This window comes from Lasiodiplodia theobromae (genome assembly GCF_012971845.1).
Source record: "Lasiodiplodia theobromae strain AM2As chromosome Unknown scaffold_13, whole genome shotgun sequence".
NCBI lineage: Eukaryota > Fungi > Ascomycota > Dothideomycetes > Botryosphaeriales > Botryosphaeriaceae > Lasiodiplodia > Lasiodiplodia theobromae.
The window spans coordinates 510,112-531,772 of NW_023336333.1; the positions used below are offsets into that span (position 1 = coordinate 510,112).

At 55.7% G+C, this 21,661-nt stretch overlaps 7 protein-coding genes across 7 annotated transcripts; 3 read left to right on the plus strand and 4 right to left on the minus strand.

Moving 5' to 3' along the window:
- Nucleotides 1-209: 209 nt before the first annotated feature.
- Nucleotides 210-1,655, minus strand: LTHEOB_4936 (CBS domain-containing protein; the record flags this gene model as incomplete). Its single annotated transcript, XM_035514025.1, has 4 exons — nt 210-332; nt 629-746; nt 800-1,269; nt 1,350-1,655. 4 exons carry the CDS (start codon nt 1,653-1,655, stop codon nt 210-212), a joined length of 1,017 nt encoding a protein of 338 aa, XP_035374378.1.
- Nucleotides 1,656-3,361: 1,706 nt separating this feature from the next.
- LTHEOB_4937 (Glycoside hydrolase family 61) lies at nt 3,362-4,626 on the minus strand (the record flags this gene model as incomplete). The annotated part of the gene is made up of 5 exons (XM_035514026.1): nt 3,362-3,455; nt 3,724-3,812; nt 3,915-3,955; nt 4,059-4,243; nt 4,298-4,626. 5 exons carry the CDS (start codon nt 4,624-4,626, stop codon nt 3,362-3,364), a joined length of 738 nt encoding a protein of 245 aa, XP_035374379.1.
- A 1,509-nt stretch (nt 4,627-6,135) lies between these two features.
- LTHEOB_4938 (Ph domain protein) lies at nt 6,136-8,784 on the plus strand (the record flags this gene model as incomplete). The annotated part of the gene is made up of 4 exons (XM_035514027.1): nt 6,136-6,592; nt 6,642-7,129; nt 7,184-7,521; nt 7,572-8,784. The coding sequence occupies 4 exons, from the start codon at nt 6,136-6,138 to the stop codon at nt 8,782-8,784; spliced, it is 2,496 nt and encodes an 831-aa protein (XP_035374380.1).
- Nucleotides 8,785-9,471: 687 nt separating this feature from the next.
- On the minus strand, nt 9,472-10,626 carry LTHEOB_4939 (uncharacterized protein; the record flags this gene model as incomplete). Its single annotated transcript, XM_035514028.1, has 3 exons — nt 9,472-10,105; nt 10,158-10,303; nt 10,372-10,626. The coding sequence occupies 3 exons, from the start codon at nt 10,624-10,626 to the stop codon at nt 9,472-9,474; spliced, it is 1,035 nt and encodes a 344-aa protein (XP_035374381.1).
- Nucleotides 10,627-11,084: 458 nt separating this feature from the next.
- On the plus strand, nt 11,085-11,891 carry LTHEOB_4940 (Protein-l-isoaspartate o-methyltransferase protein; the record flags this gene model as incomplete). Its single annotated transcript, XM_035514030.1, has 3 exons — nt 11,085-11,186; nt 11,257-11,693; nt 11,756-11,891. The coding sequence occupies 3 exons, from the start codon at nt 11,085-11,087 to the stop codon at nt 11,889-11,891; spliced, it is 675 nt and encodes a 224-aa protein (XP_035374382.1).
- A 2,009-nt stretch (nt 11,892-13,900) lies between these two features.
- Nucleotides 13,901-15,262, plus strand: LTHEOB_4941 (Cell wall glucanase; the record flags this gene model as incomplete). The annotated part of the gene is made up of 2 exons (XM_035514031.1): nt 13,901-13,970; nt 14,028-15,262. The coding sequence occupies 2 exons, from the start codon at nt 13,901-13,903 to the stop codon at nt 15,260-15,262; spliced, it is 1,305 nt and encodes a 434-aa protein (XP_035374383.1).
- Nucleotides 15,263-17,209: 1,947 nt separating this feature from the next.
- Nucleotides 17,210-18,032, minus strand: LTHEOB_4942 (Ras small monomeric GTPAse; the record flags this gene model as incomplete). The annotated part of the gene is made up of 3 exons (XM_035514032.1): nt 17,210-17,382; nt 17,444-17,893; nt 17,981-18,032. The coding sequence occupies 3 exons, from the start codon at nt 18,030-18,032 to the stop codon at nt 17,210-17,212; spliced, it is 675 nt and encodes a 224-aa protein (XP_035374384.1).
- Between the last annotated feature and the right edge of the window lie 3,629 nt (nt 18,033-21,661).

A 21,661-nucleotide genomic window follows, 5' to 3' on the forward strand; every position in this document is an offset into this window, starting at 1 on the left:
CTCGGGCGAACAAGTTGAGGATGTCCGTCAGGCTGACGACGCCCGTAAGATGCCCAGACAGACTAGCACCAGGCATAGCTGACGCGCTGATCGACGGTGTAGAAAGCGGCGACGGAAGAGACGCCCATGGCGCAGAGCCGGAGGGGTTTCCGGATGAGGGGTTTGTATCGATAGGCGGGGGTATGTTGATAGCGGGGTTATGGTTGGAGTTAGCGCTTGGCGGAGGGGAAAGGATCGTCGAAGACGTCGGAGAGAATGCTGGTTGCGCAGGGGTGACCGCAGGGGTCGGAGGCCCAGATGAAGCTGGAGACGGAGGTGTGGTGATCCACATTCTGCAGTGTTTACAATCAGTTGCCACGAAACCGAAAAAGCATTCGCTCTGATTTTCTCACCTGTGCGACTTGGTGGCAACCAGCTTAGCGACGGTATGTGCGAGAGTGGATTGCGGAGTAACGTGGAACACCGGGAAGGAATCTTTCCCGTCATTCATACCGCGCTCTGAGAGTATCACAGAGATGAAGTGAATGCACGACGAGCGGAGGAGGGGGAGAGCGGTTGTCTTGGTAAGTAACTAAAACCGCACTGTGAGCTAATGTCTCGAACTTGATATAACGGTACGGTAACCTACCCGAACATCGACATGCGATATGTTGCCGACTACATTATTCGAGTTATCCAAGACCGGCAGAGAGGTGATCCCCTCGTTATGCATGAGCTCGAGTGCATCTGTAACAGGCTTGTCGCCGCTTTTTATCATAGTCAGCATGATGCACGATGAGCGCGGACTTGAGGAACTTACTTGATCGCAATGACTTGCTGGGAGCCGAGGTTGAGCTCTCTCAAGGAAGATGGGTAGAGGTTGTCAATCGAAGGGAAGCTGCGTCCATTCTGCCAGAAGAATCCCGTCAACCGCAACTGTGTCAGAATACCAATGACGTCTGACGAGTGCTCCTTGACGATGATAATCCTGTGGATGCCACTGCCGAAAACCTCGACAGCCTTGGTAAGGCTAGCGGAATGGGGGAGAGTGATGAGCGGTTCCTTCTTCCCAAGATCCTTGACATCCTTCAGCGGGATCGGCTTGCCCTCTCGACCTTTTTGTGCGAGCTCATTGAATGACTGTATGTCAGAAGCCTCCGGGCGCGCAAGGCCGACGACGAGGAGGAGATAGGCGTTCAGGTCGCTGTAGTCGAAGGTGCCGATGGCGGCGTGGGACTCCTTGTTCTCGCGAAGAAGGACGACATTAGGAGAGCCGGAGGAGATTAGAACCTAGTTGATGGTCAGAGTCGCGTGAGGGTGGAGTGAAGTAGGGGGCATGGGGAAGGCGGGGCCCCGCAAAGCAGACTCACGTTTGTGGCCTCCTCGACGCTGGTGTCAATCTCGACGAAGCGGACCAGCTCCGGGTCAATGACCTCGCCGACCTTGATGGAGCGCCAGTCGCGGCCGGCAAAGGCGCTGTGCTGGGTGTTCTTGCCGACGGGCGGGTTGTTGAGCAGGTCTTGCAGGGCCTGTTGCGACAGAGAGGGCTGGCGCGAGGCGCGCGGGGAAGCTGGCATCCCGCGCAAGTTGTCGGCGAAGCTCTGACGGTGCGAGACGCTGGGGCTGGAGGAGTTGGAGGGAACCAGTTGCGGCGAGCGCGGCCCTGGGTTCGCCATGCTTTGAGGTGCACGCAAGCAGCGGCGACTTCTTGGTTCTCGGGTGACTTTTGGCGCGGTGAGGTGAGAGGGCGGTCTGCCAATAGCTGGGCGGGGCACGACGTCAGTGCGGGCGTCCCTTGTTTGCGCGCAGCAGCTCCCTCGCTTTGGATCCGGTGCGGGCGGTCGACGTGGGCGGGTAAGGAAGTGGTTTGGAGTCGTGATGGTCCGGCTTGAGCGGCTTTCTGGGCAGTGGCTGGGTCTTTTGGGCGTCCGTTGCGGCTGCCCGCATCGCGCGCGCCCGGCACCCGTCCCGCATCATTATCGCTTATCGCGACCGAAAAAATCACATGGCCGCGCGCCTCTCCGCACGCGCTCTCTCTACCTCGCATTCGCGCAAACCGCCATTGGCTCGGCCATCCCGCCCATCTCCTCCATCGACACTGCACCCCGCCATCTCATCTTCTCCGCGTTCTCGCCTTGCGTAGCCTCTGCAACATCACCCGGACTCTTCTCCTCAGGGACTCCGTGTCCCAATCCCTTTTGGGCCTTCTCCGCGCCGCCACCATCAGCAGTCCCACTTAGTTGCAGCCTATCACCGCATGTCGCAAAGCGGGACGCGCACTATTTTTGATTTCTTCCACGCTTTGCGCAAGTCAGTGTGACCATCACATGCGTTTCTATTGTTTCCACAATAAAACCAATATATGCCAACAGAGCGTGTGTGAACCCTTCGACGGAATGGAAGCAATGTACAGTCGTCGCATGGCCGCAGTTGAGGATTTCATTCGGATGTGGATGCCGTTACGCCTCAACACATCTCCAGCCAAATCATCGCGCCAAGTCCCCAGTGACAACGATCACACAATCGCATAGAACTGTCACTTCGTTACTCGATCCAGGATTCTCACTACCCTGCGCTCCGTATTTTTTTTTTCGGTGGGGAATTTTTCTGTTTTGGTTTCACTTGTTGCATACCGCTCACCTGCGACAGGTAGTGTGACCTATGGTTCTGTCTGCAGACCGACGTGCATGAATAAGCCTAGGGTGATATAGGCGCTTGAACTGCCGAGAACTGCAGCATTGGTATTGCAATGTGTAGTGCCAGATACTAATCAATTATTAAAGTTCATTGACCTCAGTGTTGGAACAGCGACGCTCGGGCAACTGGAAAGACGCTCGGGAAACGCTTCAATTATGAAGCCTGGACAATCTTGTTTCATGTACGGTGTCACAGCGAGTACCAAACTATTTGATGCTTCATTGATTTTTTTTTTATTTTCTAAAAAACATGTGGCCGTGGTGTGAGTAGTCGAAGCAATTGTCCAGACGGAGATTTGGGGTTGAGAATGATACAAGGATGGCGAGACAATATTTTCACCTATCTACATAAGTCCAGTCCAGTTCTCGTGAAACGTAACTGCGAAGGATCAATTCTTTTGTAACCCACAATCGTGCTACAATGCTCTGCAAAATCCCGTAGTACAAACATCCGAACCACAAGCACGATTGGAACTACACAAGCAAGACAGACTAAGCGTACAGGGACGTCATGTGTTCCTTGCCAAAGGCTTCTGAGCGATTGATTGCGTATGTACAACGGACCCGGGAAGATGGAAACTAAGCCTCACATTCAAGCCTCACATTCAAGCCTCACCTCTCAAGCCCCAAGACATAGAAAACAGAAGCACCGGTTACAATACTAAGATCTCCCATCCAGGCTCCTTCTAGCACGCCAGGACTGATGGCCCAGGAATCTGGTACGCATTTCCGCCATTATCGGGCTGGCCACTGGCGCCGTAGATGTTGATGAGGATGCCGCTAAACACGGAGTTGGTTAGCGAAGACAATCTCGCTAGCGGAGATCAGACCAGTATGGGGAGAGACCACAATGAAAACACGTGGAAAGAAGGATTGCGGGGTGGGAAAGGAGAACAGGAGGCCTTAAAGGGGCAAAAGGGGGAGCCTGCAGGGATCGATTAAGCAGGGACAGCGCGCCCTAGGAAATATTGATCGAGAAAATTCTTTAATGAGTAGAAATAAAAGAGAGCCAATAAACAATTACTCAGCTATGCTCGGAAGTACGTACGGGTCATTAGCACTGTAAGCGCCAGGGAAACTGACGGTCTGGCCGGTCTTGGAGCCGCCACCGGTGACATTTATCTGAGCGCAGGACATCTTCAATAGCGGTCATGTCAGCCAACCGTGATTGCTGTAGAGGTGGGCATTCCGAGTGGGACCCGGGCGCATGGAGACGTGCGGGAGCCGGTGCAGACTTACGTAGAATTGGGCCCCGCCTTGGCTATAAGCACCGTGCAGGGCTGTGGGGGGTTGAAAGAGGGATCGCCATTAGCCAACAGATCCGGAATGTTCTATGGAAGAGCGGGACGGGAAGCACCCGCGCGCCGCGCGTGGATCACTTACCAATCACCTCGACGCGCATGAGGTATTGACCAGAAGCGACACACGAAGGCATGGTGAATGTGGCCCATCCGTCGTTCTCGAGCAAGGTGTCCACGCCCCAGTGGCCACTGCTCAGACCTTCCTCGTAGATCTTGAACCACTCAAGACCATCTGGGCTAGCCGCCGCCGCGTCATCCACTTCGGCACTGCAGCACGATGGAGTCAGTTGAGGCCTCACTCAGTCCTAGGGATCTCCGCACAGATATACGATAATGGGACCCTTGTGGCTTGCAGCGATTGGATTGTCCGGGTCGTTCGAGCCTTGGGGACCGCCAATCAGATGCTGGTATTGGGCCCCGACTTGCGCACCCGCAGGAATGTCGATCACAGTGGAGGATACGGGAGAGGAGAATCCAGAGTTGCATGCAAAATTAGAGGCCTGCACGTCCTGAATGGGATTGTTCGAAGTCGGCGTACGGACGCCGGTCATCAAACCCTGGTCCTGGCCGTTGACAGAAACACGCTGGAAGATTGCGTGTGCATTGGCGGCAGCAGCCAGAGCTGTGGGGAGAAAAGCTGACAACTTCATTTTCAACAGACAGATGGAGACAATCAACACAGCTTGCGTTGAGCTGATCACTTCACGGCGCAAGACCTCATCGTTTTATAGGTAACTCCATCCACACTTGGGACGCGGGCAGACTCCTCCTCTTTATCCGGAGGCATCACGATCCAACTGTATCCAAAACAGTTCGACACTTCTGGAGGATGCCAGGGTAGAATCAGTGCCCTGAACTCTTGCGTGAGCATATTGGATGGGTTTTTGGAAGGGTTGGTGTCAGAAGTGATATGCCGGGCCAAAACAGGAAAGTGCCCTGCGTCGCAAGGCGGCTGCGGTCCATTCTGGGTGTAAGACGTGGATTCCTTTTGCCAGCATGTGGAGGCTATCTGACAGGGTCAACGCTATTTCTTAATATTAAGCTTAAGAGGTGGGTAGCTGAGGTTTGGGCATGGACGAATGAGAAGTGCATGATTGTATGCTGGCTGTTTCAGCGCGGGTGGTTAACAGCCGCCGGGCCGCCAACTAAATTCGACCGACGGGCCGCCAGCCGAATGGAAATGGCTGAGGGTCCAGAACACAGGACGAGCGAGACGCTACGGGTGTGCTGAGCGGCAGGTATAAAGAACGGATAGGGTCCCCCTGTGGAAGCTCCGCACGGAGCAGCAGGATTTTTTTTTTTTTCAAGACCCTCGTTTTGCCTCGCTCGCCGATCACCTGCTCCTGGTATGTCGTCGTCGTCATCGTGTTGCCTCAGAGCCTGCCAAGCAAGCTTTGGGACCTGCGACAGGGCGTCACTCCAAGGTTGCACCGCGATAGCGCAGCCGGTTTGGGCACAATCAGGTTGATAGGGAGGCGTGGTGGTGGTACTAGAGACGGCGTTCAGGCGTCGCGAGCGGAGATGAGCAGCCGAGCAGCCAATGCGCTTGGGCGCTGGCGCAATTTGGAGGCGTCTTGGGCCTTTGCGCGCGTGTCGCTGCTGAGGGACTGTCGGGGCAGATGAAGGTCTGTCTCTGGCCGAAGACGTGCTGGGCCTGGGAGCTTGGGATCGTGCTGCGCGGTCGACGATCAGCCGCCGCATTGGGCGACTCAAAGAGCGCGGGCAGCTGTGGAGAGAGGCGCCAATACGTCACAGCTCGGGTGCACGGTTGCGCGTCGTGAGCGCCGCGACTGCTGGGGCCGCGGTAGCGCAAGCAGATCGCCATATCAAATTACTGTCATGCCTCCTCCCTGCTGCGCCTCGTCACCTCTCCTGTCGTCGCGGCAAGAGCTCTCTTAAATCGAGTCGCAGCCTGCCAAGTCGCCGCCGCCGTTGTTGCGTGTATCTTGCCCCGTCCTGCGCCCGGAAGCTGCGCCCCCAGTTCTCAGCTGAACGCACCACCGACGAGCTCAAGACTCCGGCCGCCCCGTCCGCCCGCAAGACGTCATCGCTGCGCCTCTAGCCTGTCCCTGCTGCTGCAGCTATCTATAACCCTCGCCCGAGACGCAATTTCAGCCGCGTCGAGATCCATCGCTTGACCCAGCGCCGCGACCGCCTCAATGGCCTACAACGCGGTGCCTGCGCCCCAGGCCGACCATGTGGCCCGCGGCTATGGCCCCTCGGCAGCAGCCGACTTTGCGAACACGCCAGCCCACCCCGCAGACGCGCCCCCACTGGTTCACCAGCATGTGGGTCGCTTCAACGAGGATTTCGATGCTAGCGTCCGCGGCTCGTCCATCCTCGACGGCGACACCATCCAACGCTCGTCGTCGCGCGCCTCGCAGCATTCCCTCGGCGGAGGCGTTTCCCGCAGCGGCACCCTCAAGAAGAAGAACTCCGTGAGCCGGAAGGGGAGCCTCAAGCGCAGCGGGAGCCGTCGCAGCATACGCGCCGGCAGTATCAAGGGCATGCCCATGGGAGATGAGACCACCGACCCGGACAGCTTCAACAATGTCTTCAACACTCCCGTCCCGACCTCTGGCACGCCGACCGACATCCTGGTCAATCGTTTTCAAGGTGCGTAGCTGCAGCATAACGTTTTGGACTTGGACTGACCCACGAAAAGCATGGCGCAAGCTGCTGAAAGATCTCATCACCTATTTCCGCGAAGTCCAGGCATCATACGAGGCCCGCTCCAAGGCCCTGATGAAGGTCTCCAACGTCGTCAACAACACCAATGCGCCCTCGCTTTTCCTTGCCGATGGCGGCATCAATGACGCGAACCGGATCCTCCGCGACTACCACAAGCAGTCGGTTGTCGAGTCGAATAAAGCTCGTGACATTGAGAGTGACGTTATCGCACAACTGAGTGGACTGAGGGCCGATCTAGGGAGCAAGATCAAGGAGATCAAATCACTGTCGGGTGATTTCAAGAATTCGGTCGAGAAGGAGAAGGAGACTACTCGCAAGGCAGTGGCGCATCTCGAGGACGCCCTTGCGGCCGTTGACGTCGATCCTTCAGCAGTGGTTGGCAAGGGCGATCCGTTTGTGGTAAGATTGGCGGTTGATCGCCAAATTGAAAGGCAGATCGACGAGGAAAATTATCTCCACAGGGTGAGTAACGCGCCAGGGATACTACGAGCCTGTTTACTGACGCTGTTGTGTAAGGCTTACCTCAATCTCGAGGGTTCTGGACGGGAGCTTGAGTCCATCGTGGTGGGCGAGATTCAGAAGGCCTACAACGCACTGGCTGGGATTCTGAAGCGCGATGCCGACGAGGCCTACGATACCGTCGAGAGACTTCGCGCAGGCCCGATTTCGATGCCCAAGGATCGTGAATGGACTCAGTTCGTTGAGCACGACCCGCACTTTGTCAACCCACGGACACCTCTGCGACGCATCGAGGATATTGAGTATCCCGGTAAACATCACCCGGCAGCAGCCGAGATTAGAGCTGGCATGTTGGAGCGCAAGAGCAAGTATCTGAAGAGCTATACCCCTGGATGGTACGTGCTCCCCACTTCCCCCCTGCTATGCCCCCACTCACTCTTTCCAGGTATGTTCTGTCGCCGACCCACTTGCACGAGTTCAAGTCAGCGGACCGTATCTACACGCAGCCTCCAGTCATGTCTTTGTATCTTCCCGATCAGAAGCTCGGCACGCACTCTCAATCCGGTTCCTCTTCGCACAAGTTCATTCTTAAAGGTCGCCAAGCTGGTTCTATGCACCGCGGTCATACCTGGGTCTTCCGCGCCGAGTCCTACGACACTATGATGGCATGGTACGAGGATATCAAGAATTTGACAGAAAAGAGCGGCGAGGAACGCAACGCATTTGTGAGGAACCATTCCCGGAGCATCAGCGCAGGCAGTGCGCGGTCGGTTAGCAGCGATGGCCTGGACGACAACGAAGCGGACGAAGTTCCATACTCGGCGCAGAACTCGGACGTAGCCATCAGACAGCAACCGGCGGCTCCGCGACCGCAACCAGGTGGGCGATTTCCTTCGGACCTTACGGTCAACCGTGACTTACAAGCTCCACTTTCGCCATCTAGTGGAAGCTCTGAAGCCGATCATCATGACCTGACGACCGCCGCCGGAGGACTGCAACACGAGCAGCCTGACACTTCCGCGTATTACGGCTCGCACCAACAGTACCAGCCTCAGGAGCATTACTTTGCCCCTGTGGCCGGTCAGGGCCAAGCGAGCTACCAAAACCAATACCCGCCAGCGCAGGCTCAGGCCCCGTACGAGGCGCAACACATCCATCAGCCTCAGCCCCAGCAGGTATACCCCGCCCAAGCATCCCTCAACCCAGCGAACGAGCCTGACCTGAAAAGGCACAACAGTACAACTACATATAGTAACTGGCTGGCGCCCGCTGCCGGCGGCGTTGCAGCTGGTACTCTGGGAGCAGAGGCATATGCGAAGCATCAGGATCTAAATGGCGCCCCTACGGACACCCAGGAAGAACCCTCGAGTCCCTTGGAACCTGCGCCTGGCACGACTGCTGCAGCGGCGGTATCTTTCCCAAGCAGCACGAGAACCTCTTCTTACGCCGATACCCTTGATTCCGAAGCGCCTGCAATGGCGACGGCCGGCCACCCCGCCCAGATATTCGCAAAGGCTGCCGCAGCCAACGGAGCCGCAAACGGCAACGCTAAAGCTACTCAAGAACGACCCGCCGGTGCCGCACGCAACCACACTGATTTCAGTGTGAGCCAATTGCACGTGCCCGGCGAATACCCACGGACCCCGATGTCGCAGTAGCGCAAACATACTTACAAAATCCAGCGCGTCTTCTCCTTTGACACTGTTCCCCAAGGGAAGAGACGCGATGGATGTTGTTGGAGGATAGGAGGTTTCCTTTGTCCAGTCCTTTTTGTTTACGATCCGTTATGAATTCCCCCAAGACCCAGTGTTTTTATCGATTCGAGTTTTCTTTCCTGCTTTTGCCTGAATTTGCGCCCTTCCTTTTCAGGAGATGAGGGGGTTGCAGAAGGCTTACAGGATGTAGGGATGAAGGAAGGGAGGTTGGGTGGTTGAAAGGAAAAATTTGGGATGGGTGAGGGGTGGTCAAAAACAAAAAAACATATTTATGAACGCGGTAGGATGGGAAATCGATGCGTGTACGGGGTGAGTGAAGGATGTTGTGCTTGTTGTTTAGCCTAGAACCAGCATTCATGTAACCCATACAAAATCGTAAAAAAATACATATTTGATTCTCATTCAGCCTGCGCGTAGCGTCTTGATAGTTTCTCAAGAGCATTGTAGTAACACTTTACCTGTTCATGCCTTACGAACAATTGATGTCCTATTATGCCTCCTCTTTGCGCAGCAGATTTCGGGCAGGTATCCTCAAATCTCCAATTCCAAGTTGACCATCCGCAGTATCGCCCTCCTATCCTTGTACCTCCCAACCTTCGCCATCACCGCCACGCCAAATGGATCAATTGATCAACTAACCAACGCCTCAAACTCACCATCCCTCTTTTCTCGCATCTCCGCCAACACCCCTTCCCTCTCCCGCACCAACAGCCTCGCCTCCTCCCTGTCGGCAGGCAAGTCCTTGTACGCCCGCACCTGGGCCTCCAGCCGCGCCACCGCCGCCCGTACGTCAGCGACCTCGCGCTCCGTGCGCACTAGCGCGCCCAGCGCTTCTGACGACAGGGGCCCGCCGCCCGCGCTGGACGCCAGATAGCGCGCCGCGGCGCCAGGGGTGTCGAAGGGGTTGGCGGGCCGCTGGGGGATGGAGCGGGTGCGCGTGTGTTTCGGCGAGCGCGGGGATGGCGGGGGTGCGTAGTCGGCGGTCGCGGAGGAGGATGAAGAGGGCAGCGTCAGCGCGGCGAGGCGGTCGGCGTATTCTTGGAGCTTGGGGAGGAGGGCTTTGGTTTGGCGGACATAGTCGGCGGTCTGCCGGGGCAGGGATGGGGGTGGCGGCGCGAAGGCTGGGAGGCTGGTTATGGTGCGCAGGGTCTCTTGGAGGTTGTGCAGGTCGGCGGTGAGGAGGTGCCGGAGATGGGAGAGGGTGGCGGTGTGCGTGGTTAGGGTGTGCGCGTGCGTAGTGAGGTCTAAGAGGGCGTGGGCGAGCCTGCGCGGTCGTTAGCGAGGATGTTTATATGACATAGGGCCTGGTGGCTCACATCTCTGGATCTGTAGACGGCGAATCGAGGATTGTTGAGAGTTGCGCCAGCGCGTCTAGGCTCCGCTTGCCGTCGCTTGTGAGGTTCTCCTCAATGATATGTAATAACTCCTTATCCGCTTCTTCATCTGCTGTTATTACACCTGCCTTGTCCAAAGAAACCCGTCAGCCTCCCGACCCCAGCATGTGACGTTGTTCGTTGTCGTGGCCCTTACCTCGCTCATCTCGTGGCGGACCTCCTCTTCTAATGCCACCACCATTGTCGCCTCCTCATCTGCGCGCTCATTTGCGGCGGCTAGTTCCAAAAGCGCTTTCAAAGTCTCTTCATTACGCTCGAATGTGGGCAGGGCGCGGTTCGGATACAGGGATGATAGCCAGGCTTCGACGTGCTGCCAGTCATGTGCTTGAGCGCGCTGCTGCGCGGCTTTCGAGGGTGAGAAGAGGGCGTCGCCAAGAGCGCTGTCGTCCATTTTTAGTATTTTCGGGACCAAGAAGGCGTGGTGTGGGCGTCGCGTGAGGTCGTGGCTGGTGTTTTTGTTTTCGCGGTCGAGCTTGGGCAGCTGCAGATCGGCGCAGGGGTCCGCTGGCGGCACATGTGGGGAGCTCCATTCCGCGACAGTGCGGGACAGCTTCCGTTGCCGCTATGACGTCGCCTTGGCGTCGTGCTGTGTGTGAGCTGTTTGGTGGGGGCGCCAGTGGCACGGGGAAGCTCTACTTCCTCCGCATCCGTTATCATTACTTCACGCCCTGACATATGGCCTGACCTCCCCGCACTTTTACCTCACCGCTAACCTGGCTCTTCATATTTACCACGGCTATCGACAGAAAGCTCTTGATCTGCGCGCTTGTCGTTTCAGCCACAATTCTGTGCATCGAGCCCCTCCTTCGCGGCTTCTCCGGAAGCTTGGTTCCCCGCAGAGGCATCACCATGGCGTGGGCTTGCTCAGGCACCTCCAACTCAGAGTTGGTCAGCAACATGGCCGCCAATGGCTTGATCAACTCAGACCGCGTCAAGAGCGCCATGCTCAGTGTAAGTCATCCTCTCATAATTTCATTATCGCCGACTTTAAACGTGAATCCTGATCGAAAGTTTTCCCCAGGTTGACCGCGGTCATTATGCAACCGCTCGGGCTTATGAGGATTCTCCTCAGCCCATTGGGTATAGCGCAACGATATCTGCTCCACATATGCACGCGTCTGCCTGCGAATCGTTGCTCCCGTTCCTGAACCCTGGTGCGAAAGTCCTGGATGTTGGCAGCGGATCTGGATACCTCTCACACGTGATGGCGGAGCTCGTGAAACCTAATGGAACTGTCATCGGCGTCGATCATATCCAGGAGCTGGTAGACTTGGCAAAGAAGAATACGGCCAAGAGCAAAGAGGGCAGGGAGCTGCTAGAGAGTGGCGCGGTGAAGTACATAACCGCGGATGGCCGGAAGGGCTGGGCAGAAGGCGCGCCCTACGATGCCATCCATGTTGGAGCTGCGGCAGCGGAGCATCATCAGACCCTTGTGGACCAATTAAAGGCACCTGGAAGGTAAGTACCATTGTAGATGAACAAAATAGCCCCGATAAAGGCTGCTGACTTAACGGCTCTAGGCTGTTCGTCCCGGTGGAAGAGGGCTATATGCAGCACATCTACGTGGTGGACAAGAAGGAAGATGGCAGTGTGGAGAGGAAGAAGCTGTACGGCGTACAGTACGTGCCTTTGACAGACGCGCCGAAGCGCACGTAACTTGAAATTGTCGTTCCAACCACAACACCACACCTTTTGAAATACCATGGAGTATTCTTCCTTGCTCGAATTAACAGGCGAACAACAACACTTCTGAGGATGTTGGTCTGAAAAGCATGCCGATGAGCAATCCACTGCGATAGCTTAGAGTAATCAACGGAAGGAAAGCGAAATTAATCAGAATGGGACAAATGCGGACTGATAGAAGCTTAGTCAGCCGACAATAGTATGATTTACCTTCGCCCCTTACACGATTGATCAAGGCGGTCACCACAGCGTCTGCCTTGAGGTGTGACCCCGTATGCATATGTCCTTTACTTGGTACTGCAAGATCCAGGCAAGGATAATGTACATGAAACAATACGTCAACCGTGCGCCTGGTTGATGTAGCATCTGAAGGTCAGATCTCCTTGCAGCCCATGGCCAGTAGATGGCGCAGGATCCAGGACGTGCGCCGTTTCAGGATGATCCATGATCCTCCAGTTTCAGAGTCAACGGTGAATGTGGGGCAAGCAGCTCTGGCCAGTGAGGAGCGGCCCCAAATGCGGGTGAACCATGGGCCCAAGCGTCTTCAACGGCGCGGTGACGCCCTTGCCGAACGTCAACTCTTCAGCAGCATGCTACGTTTCCATTGCGATCCTTCCTTGAATGCATCAAGTGCGCCTGGCAACCTTCTCGATACTTGCCCCTGGGGGAATACCCTACGCTCTCTGCAACTGTAGGCTTAAACTGCCGACAATGATGGTGGGAATAAGCAACGGATCCCTGTACGGCGTGGCTACTACCTTTTTCGCATGGGACGCCCTCGATGTTCGACTCGAGGAAAATGGCCGTGAAGGGAAGGCGCATTAGTGCCGGAGTATGCAACAAGTGCAGCGGGGTACTGCACCCGATGGCTAGCGCGAAGAATAGCAGGGCCCTAGAACATAGCGTAAGTAGTTTTTTTTTTTTTTTGATGAAAAAGAACATTAATGGGTTGTTGAAGCTATCATCCAGATGTAAATGTGGAATTGATAATTATACATTCACGTCCGGACGATAGCTTCAAGTACCCATGGTATAAGCGAAAAATAAATCCACGCGAGCCGTCGGCTGCAATACTCCCCTGTATGCGGTCCGTTGAGGTCCAGCTGTGGATACGGCATGCGGCCATCTAGTTAGGCTGCGCCAGCGTATGCTGTAGGTGCCGAAACATCCGCCACGGCAAAGCTTCTGATTCTAATTCGTCAGTTGACAATCCTACCACAGTTCCAAAGAGTTGGTTTGGTGCAGTCGTGAGGCAGGCAGCGGCATTGAGACGGAGCATACCGTGGTTCCTGCTGCTAAATTTGCGATCAGAATGCGGCTCTCAACGGTCGTGCTGGGCTGGGATTCGAAAATTCGATAGTTTCACGTTCTTTCCTTCCTAGGCATTTCCCCACGCAGGCGAGCCATACGTCACCTCTTCGCTCTTTCCCCTTATGGCTACCTTTCCTCTCGCTTAGCGTCGCATGCCAAGAATTTGTCGCGCTCAAGTATCTATTCCCGCTGGCGCGTCCCTTTACCTCCACCACCTTTTCCACTCAGGACCCGTCCTTTTCGTCACTCCTTAGTTCGCCGGTCTTTCGAACACCCAACGTCTTCGGACGCCTTCCTTTCTACACGCTCCTTGCCGACCTCCAGGGTCACTGCCACGCATCCCTTCCCTGATAAACTCAAGGGCTGCCGTGCTGGGCACTGTTTGTCGCACAGCATTCCGCATTCCGCCATCTCAAGTCGCCTTGGAAACGGCTAGGTAAGCCATAAACTCGCTCGTTTCTATCAAATACCCACGACTGCGACGATGGACAAGGCTTCGCGCCTGTCAGATCTTCTACCTCTACTTTTAGTCCATCTTCTTGGCACTCGTCGCTCACTCATTCACACCCTCGTTCGCTTGTTTTTTCGTTCCTCCGCTGACGCCGCTGGTCGGCTTCTGTAGATCTTCCACCGGCTTCATTATCATCACCTTCACTTGCTAGTCAGTCAAGATGAAGGCCGGCTTCTTCATCCAGCTCGCCTTGGCGATCATGTTCGGCCTGGTTGCCGGACTTCCTCAGTGTAAGCTCACTTCCCTCTTTTGCCGCAAAGACAGTTACATTCTGAACTAGATTCAAGATGGCCGCAACGCCCTCGAGCCGCGTGCTTACGTCACGACTGTCGAGGTCGTTACTGTTACCCTTCCTGCTGTCATCGTCCATGTCCACGGTACTAGGACCACTTGGGTTGAGACTCTTGCTCTCCCGACTTCGACTACCGATTCCGAGCCTGGTATCACCTCTACTCTGCCTCTGATGTCTACGAGCGAGGCTTCATCCGCCGTCCTTGAATCATCGAGTTCGGCGCCTGAGGCTCCCATAATTGGTGAGACCGTCTCGAGCTGGTCGATCACTTCCTCGCCTACTGAGAGCTCCACTCCAACTCCGGCTCCCCCTACTACACTGAATTCGCTGTCCTCCCGCGCGTACAGTGAGCCGTATTTCCCACAGTTTCCCACTACTACTCCTACTTCCGTAGCCAGTGGTTCTGACGGAGACGGCTTCGGCATTGGCTACAACCCGTACAATGGAGATGGCACCTGCAAGGACCATGACTCCATTACTCAAGATATCAACTCTCTCAAGGGGTATGGTATGGTCCGCCTCTACGGTACCGATTGCAACCAGCTCGACGCTGTCGTGCCAGCCGTCAAGAACTCTCCTGGCATGAAGCTATTCCTTGGCATTTGGCACTGCGAGACAACCGACGTCGCCATGGCTGAGGCCAATACTATCGTCAATGCAGTCAACAACTACCTTGACGGCGACTGGAGCTTGATTCACACCGTGAGCGTTGGCAACGAGGTCATTGATCGCGGCGAGGCAAGCGTCGACTCCCTTCTTGCCACTCTCAAAGCAGTCAAGAATATGCTCCGCCCCTTCGGCGTCCCGGTCGTCACAGTCGAGACCCCCGGTGTATTCCAAGGTGTTGGCAAGTCGCTCTGTCAGGCATCGGACTACACCGCTATCAATGCTCATCCTTTCTTCGACAAATCTGGATCCTGGACGGACCCCAGCCGTGCTGGAGAGTTTACCGCTGTGATGGAGAGTATCCTCGGGGACTGTGGTCACGATCGTACCGTAATCGCTGAGACGGGATGGCCGCATGGCTCTGACCTAGGCTCGGACTATTTCAGTAGCAGGAACCTACCCGTACCTAGCCCCGAGAACCACCTCGTTGCCATCGACTCCCTCAGGAAGGCATACGCCGATCGTAAGCAGAACCTTGTTGTCTTCTCCGCGTTCGACGATCTCTGGAAGAAGGACACGGACCTCACCATGGGTGTTGAGCACTACTGGGGCATCCTCAACTAAGGGTGCTCGGAGGCCGTTTCATTCCTATCACCACCGCGCAGACGCGCCATTTTCCTTTCACTTTTCCTTTCTCGATACCTGTTGATCTCGAACGATCACAAATTCTGAGCGCTGTTTTCCAACACCGCCCAGCTGCTCACGGCCTTTACGAAGGTTTATGGGGGAACGATTCCCTTTTGCGTAGATGGCTTCATGAATGATTGGTCAATTCTTCTTGACTAAAGATGTCGGTCGGACTTTGGCCACATTCTTCTCTGCTTCGATGTAGATAGATTAGTCTACTGGCATCAAGCCACGATGAGGTAGATATGCACCTCATTCGCTTATTATGATGATGACTGTCCCATGCTGTGATCGGCCAGCCTTTCTGGAGCTTATCAGGAGGTGCGAAAAGAAGTGAGGCGCCGCAATTATATTCGCGAGCAAGGGCACCCGACTCACGTAGGTAAGTGAAGCTACCATCCGGACCTAAATGTAGAATTATTAAATGTAAATCTGCGTCCGTATAGTAGCTTTAGCTACATACGCAACGAGCTCAGATGCTGATAGAAATTAGCAGCCACGATAGCTCAGATCTCTCAGCACCCACTGAGCGTGAAATAGGCTTTCAAGCTTTCGCGGGGATCTGCCCGCGTCTCATGCGTGAAGCTCATCTGATGTGGCGCACGGCGATCGCAGACTGTGCGATTCGAAGTTCATGCGACTCCTGACTCTTTGGAAGATAGAGTTATCGCGTACCCCGCCACGCACGAGTAAGGGCATTCGGCTAAGAGCAGGAAATTCTCCAGCATGTCGTCATATACCAGCTGAAAGTAACGGATAGTGGAGCCGCTTCGCTAAGTGTCACGAATCGACGTAGGTGGCGGCGAATGGTAGCAAGCGGAGACAAAAATTGCAGGGCGTTCATTGTTGCAGGTGTACAAGGCACGTGGTAAGCAGAAAGGCGCGTGGTCGAGAACCTCAAGCTCAGAACCAACCTAGGTACCTCGGATCGTGCTTGAATCAGGTTAGCGAACAGACTTTGGCGGTTCCACAACACCGATTCCCAGATCCCGGGTGATTCGGAAGTAAGCATACACATGCACGATACGGAGATCAATCCGATGATGGGGGTGGGACCTTCAAGCTTCCATTTTCCGATTAACTCTTTTGGCCCGAGCTTCACTTCGTTAACTTCTCCCATTTAAGCTTACAGCACCAGTGGTAGTTCTCTTCCCCAGGAGCGGCCATTGGCCCGTGTGCTCTGGCAAAAGAGTGGATGGAAGAGTGGACGCACGCCCGCTCGCACCCTTTCCTTCATCTTCCGTTGAATACAGTCTCGATGAAGCAAACCTCCGAGTTCCACATGCATTTTAGGCTCTTGCCTTGCCACATATCCTTACACCTTAAGAGTATTACGCCGGCTCCCATGCTTTTGAGCAAGAAGGGGAAAAAGAGGAAAAAAAGACAGAAGCGCGGCAGGGAGAAAAAGAAAGGGTCGGGTATTCGCCCGGTCTATACGCTGGTAGAGGAAAGAAAAGCGCATACCGCAACACCCGTGAGTGACTCTGAAAAGAGGCGGACTGGCATGAGAACAATAAACGACTATAAATCATTAAAGCAAACGCATACGCAGTAAAAGAGCCCCGCCCCGCCAGCAACGCATTCATGGCAGCTCTCAGTGGATATCATGGTAATACAGAGAAAATAGAGGCGAAAAAGACAAAAAGAAAAAGCGAAGGTGTTGGTTGAAATGGAAAGCTTCCGTGGAAATAATTAGTCCTCGGTGAAGGAAAGACGCAAGAGGTTGAATCTCGTCGGAGGTGTGTGGAAACCATGGTGGTCGGTATGATAATGTCCGGGTATCTCTCTTCTTTACTGACGACTATGTCGACCTTGTTTCGACCGTAAAAAGCATTTAAGCATTCCATCTTTCTGTCTGCTCTCTTTCCTTTCGGAGATGGTTGTTCACCAGCACTTGAGTTTGGACCAGAAGCTCTTCTTGCCGGGCACGCTTGCGCCGTCCTCGTCATGATCGGGCATGCGCTCCTTCTTAGGGGGTAGGGGAGCGGTTCGCGCGGCGGCAGAGCTGGTGCCCATGGCGTGGATGCGGCGGGCTTCGACGACGCGACGGACCAGTACTGCAAAGCTTGGGTTAGGGTCTGACGGCTGTTCCATCTCTACGTGCGGAGGGAGGCTTACGAGCAAACGTCTCCTCGATGTTGACCATCTCCCGGGCACTCGTCTCCATGAAGCCGCACTTGTGGGCGCGGGCCCATTCCAGGCCCTCCTGGCTCTTGATCTGGCGCCCCGACTGCAAGTCGCACTTGTTGCCGGCGACGATCTTGACGGGGGGCACGGCGCCGTTGTCCAGGCGCTGGTCGGTCTCCATGTCGATCATCTCCATGAAGTACTCGAGGGCCTCGAGGCTCTGCGAGTTGGTGATGTCATAGACCAGCAGGAAAGCGTCGCTGCGCAGGTTGCTGGCGGCCCACAGGCCGCGGTACTCCTCCTGGCCGGCCGTGTCCGTCAGCGCCAGGTAGTACGTCTGGCCGTCAATTGTGCGCGTCACGCTGTACGAGTCCTCGATGGTCGGGTCATAGTCGTTCGTCCAGGCGCTGCGGACCAGGCGCAGGGTTATCGAAGATTTACCTGTACCACCGACCACGTGTTAGCAGCCATTGAATTGGTGCGGGCAGGTGCAGCGGCACGGCATGATGGGCCGTGGGGAAGGCGTACCGCAGCCGCCGTCGCCGCAGACGGTGATGGATATCCTGTTGTCGTCCTCCATTGTGGTGGGTGAGGTTGTGGGAGCGGATTGGAGGGCGCCGATCAGTTCCGACGCAGGAACAGCGTTTCGCGATTGCGTTGGTGCGGCCAATGGTCGGGTAGGGCAGCGAGTGTGAGGCGTGGGTGGCTGTGGACGGCCGGGGTGAGCCTGCGGGCGGGATGTGGAGGCGGCGAGCGAGTGGAAGGCGCTTGTGGCGGAAGGAGGGGAGGCGAGGGAAGGGCGGGGTGGTGTTTCTGGCGTGCGAGTCTGGGTCTGGCTTGGTGATGTGGGCTTTTGGCAGTCTTTCAGTCTGCTTGCCGCCGCGGACCCTGGCCAGCCAGAACGAGCACGATGAAATGAAGCGATCGGCCTCCAATATCGGCGGGCCGCACAGGGCCCCGTGCTGGCCTTGCGTGCAGCGCCCGCCTCTCGTCAGGGATCAAGCCGCTACCCCCGACAGCCGGCGCACCGCGCTAATGGTGCCTTGCTACCTGACAGACGACAACGGCCGCACCGTTGCAATCTACTTGACTTCTTCTCTGCGCCCGCAAATCACGGCCACCAGCACAGCGCCGCACTCCCATTTCCGGCCCAACAGGGTGACGGCCGCGCCCGCCGCCCTGGTGCGGAGCGAGAACGAGCAGCCGGCATGCCACGCCGTTGGGAGCGGCGCAGCGTATTCGTGCCTCTCCCAATTTCAATATTGGAATCACTAAAGGGCTGCAGAGACGAGCCGGTCGATCGCGTCGGGCGTGCAGGTCCCGGCGCGGCGGCAGATACGAGCAGAGCTGAACAAAAAGCCCACGCACGCACGATAACACGGCCAATTTGCGCTGCCAACCTTATTGCGCTGCTGCTGCTCGCGTTATCAGCTGATTGCCGCTCGCCTGCCCGCCCCAAAAGCAACCAGCACATCTCCCGTGGAATGCAATCGGCATAAGATCGGACATAATGTTTCATGCTAAGAGCGCCCTTCAGCCTGTGGGGTCAACACCATGGAACGGCTGCTCAACCGGCCGCCGAAAGCTTGACGCTTGACGCCATGTGAAACCGGCTATCTCCAACGCACGGAACAAATTTTTGCGCGTTGCCGGGCGCGCCCTGCGGCCGGCGGTGCGCTGGCATTCCCGTGGCAGAATGAGGAGCCTCAACCTGTTCGCCAGACACAGAAGCGGCCAAACGGTGATCAAGCTGAAGCACCACCACGACGATCCGCCAGCACGCAAACTCTCCACGTTGTTTCAATCGCCGAGCTCGCTAAGTAGCCGACGGCGATCTGGCATTGCCAGCGCCGCTCAATGCGGGAAGCGTCATTTCGTTGTTGCAGAATAGCAGCACTCGACCAGCCTTGCCAGATCGTGTGTAAAAGTGGACATGACTACCGCTGTCCGCCACAAATAGACACCACCACCAAACGGTCGTGCGCCTCACTTTGCCACATCTGGAAGTCGTCGTCTCTTTAGCCGATGCTGCTGGCCAGAGCTTGTGGTCGTGCGCCTCTCTCACCGCTCGGCTCGACTCTCCGCCGCTCCCTCTCTCTCAACTCCGTTCGACCCATCATCAGATTGCGATGCTCGCCACCTGTGCTGAATGCTGTGTCAGTTGGTTCGATTTCGAGCCTCAGGGGCCTGCGGTTGTCGTCGCGCTCCGCCGACACACATTGCTTCTCAGCACTGTTTTGCCGACTGCCATTCTGCTTCAGGCTTGGTTCTAACCACGTTTTCTTTTCTTCGTCGACCGCCGCACTGACGCCAAGGAGGACTGCGCACTCTGCCATGCTGCCAGCAAAGCTCCTGGATGTTGGCCGGCTTCCGCATTTCTTCAACTCCCTAATCTTTGCCCTCACACCGCCAGATCGAAATGGGAAGTTGTGTGCTGACGTGTCTGTTCATTGTTCGTAGTTATACTGCCTCTCCTTTTAACAGCATACCGTTCCCGGCCTTACAGCAACCTCTATGATCGGCCTATCTCGCCTCCACAAACGCCCTACGTTGTACCCTTTTGCCGGATTTTACCAGCATAACAACTCCGTTGTCTCGAACCTGCATATGATCTACTTCTGCCAACTCATGCCCCAATCACGAGTGAAACATTTGTTTCCTGCTATGCCTTGCCCATGGCAATAATGCAAGGGCTGCGCCATTTTTACCTTGGTCGCGGTCCCTTTCAGACCAGGCACGCAGTCACCGAAGAGGAAAATCCCCGGTAGCTCCTTGCGGAACCCGGATCGTTGCTCGCAGATCTTCATCAAAAAAACCCGACTCTCTTTTAAGCTTCTGTTTGAAGCTATTCGGCAACGAACCGCGAGGTCGGGTTACGGCTCGCGGAACCCGCTCGGGCGGGTCGAAGGATTCGCACTTTCAGGTGCCGCATCGAGATGTTCAGGTTGGACGCGGGCCCGGCGCTGAGGTTGATCACCTTTGCCGTTGAACTTGATGACGTTCGGATGCCAATCTTCATGTCCTATCCGAGCCGCTCCGCCCGTTGGCGGTGAGGTTGGCCCATGCGTCTGGGTGCTGCGTGGTTGAGGCTGGAAAGGCATCAGCATCTTCTTCTTGCAAATGGTTGGCTTCATCAAGCCCCATTATCGAATAATGCGTAATTTGTCTATCCTCGTCTAACCTCTCATCAACAAGCGGAGATGATGCAGACCTACACTGCCAGGAAGAAAAACTGCTACCAATCTTCATCAATGCCCATGAAGTGCTTGTGATCAAGGTGCTGCTTGGGTCCTCCGAAGAGACGCTTATTAGGCGCACATCGATCCACGAGAACGCCCAAGTCGAAGCTGTCATCGTTAATGCCAGGACTTGGAAGCACACCGTCAAGATGTGAAGAGACAGGAAGCGGTAGAAGCGTAAACGCTTCTTAAATGCATTCATACCGTCAGATTTCTGCAGGAAGCTCTGCCACGCTCCGTGCTACCATCTTCCTTGCACACGTGCCGCTATTGTCACAAGAAATTCCACATGACGCTTCGTAATATGCATACGATGCTGCCGCACCTTGCTTATCCCCCACGATTCCATCCACGTGAGCCTCTCCCAAGGGGATTCACGACTCACGCGCCTCCGCTTTCTGCAACCTGCACGCGCGCTTTAGTCACTGCGGCCGCCTATAAAGCGCGCCTCAAACCTGCTTCTCGAATGGTTGTTGCTCTGGACCAGTTCATCGGCCCACAAGCCGACTCTTGGAAAGGCAAAGGAGTAGACTTGCCCTCCTACTCAACAAACAAACGTACTCGTTTGGCGGGGAGCTTGTATCTTGAATATTACACGGAGGAGCCTGTTGATCGCTTCGTGGTCGGCGTTTTCTGACAGTGATGTGGGCAGATTTACGGCTTTCATCATCTTTGATGCATGCTGCGACGCGGTATTTCGGAATATTGGTGATGATTTGCAGGAGTCACCGATAGTGGGGAAGTGAATATGCTGTAGCAGTTCCGGAGTGTACCATATTTTGGCGACAGCCCGAAAAGGCGAGTCTACGGCTTCAAGTCGCCACTTTTAGGCTTTTATGAGCAAAGGCTGGAGAGGCGGTGGTTGGGAGAAAGAAACGGTATCGGGTATCTGTCAAAAGAGCTTTATAATATTCAGCCAGCACAAGGCATCACGATTCACAAGCAATCACGGGTCCAGGTATATCTAGGA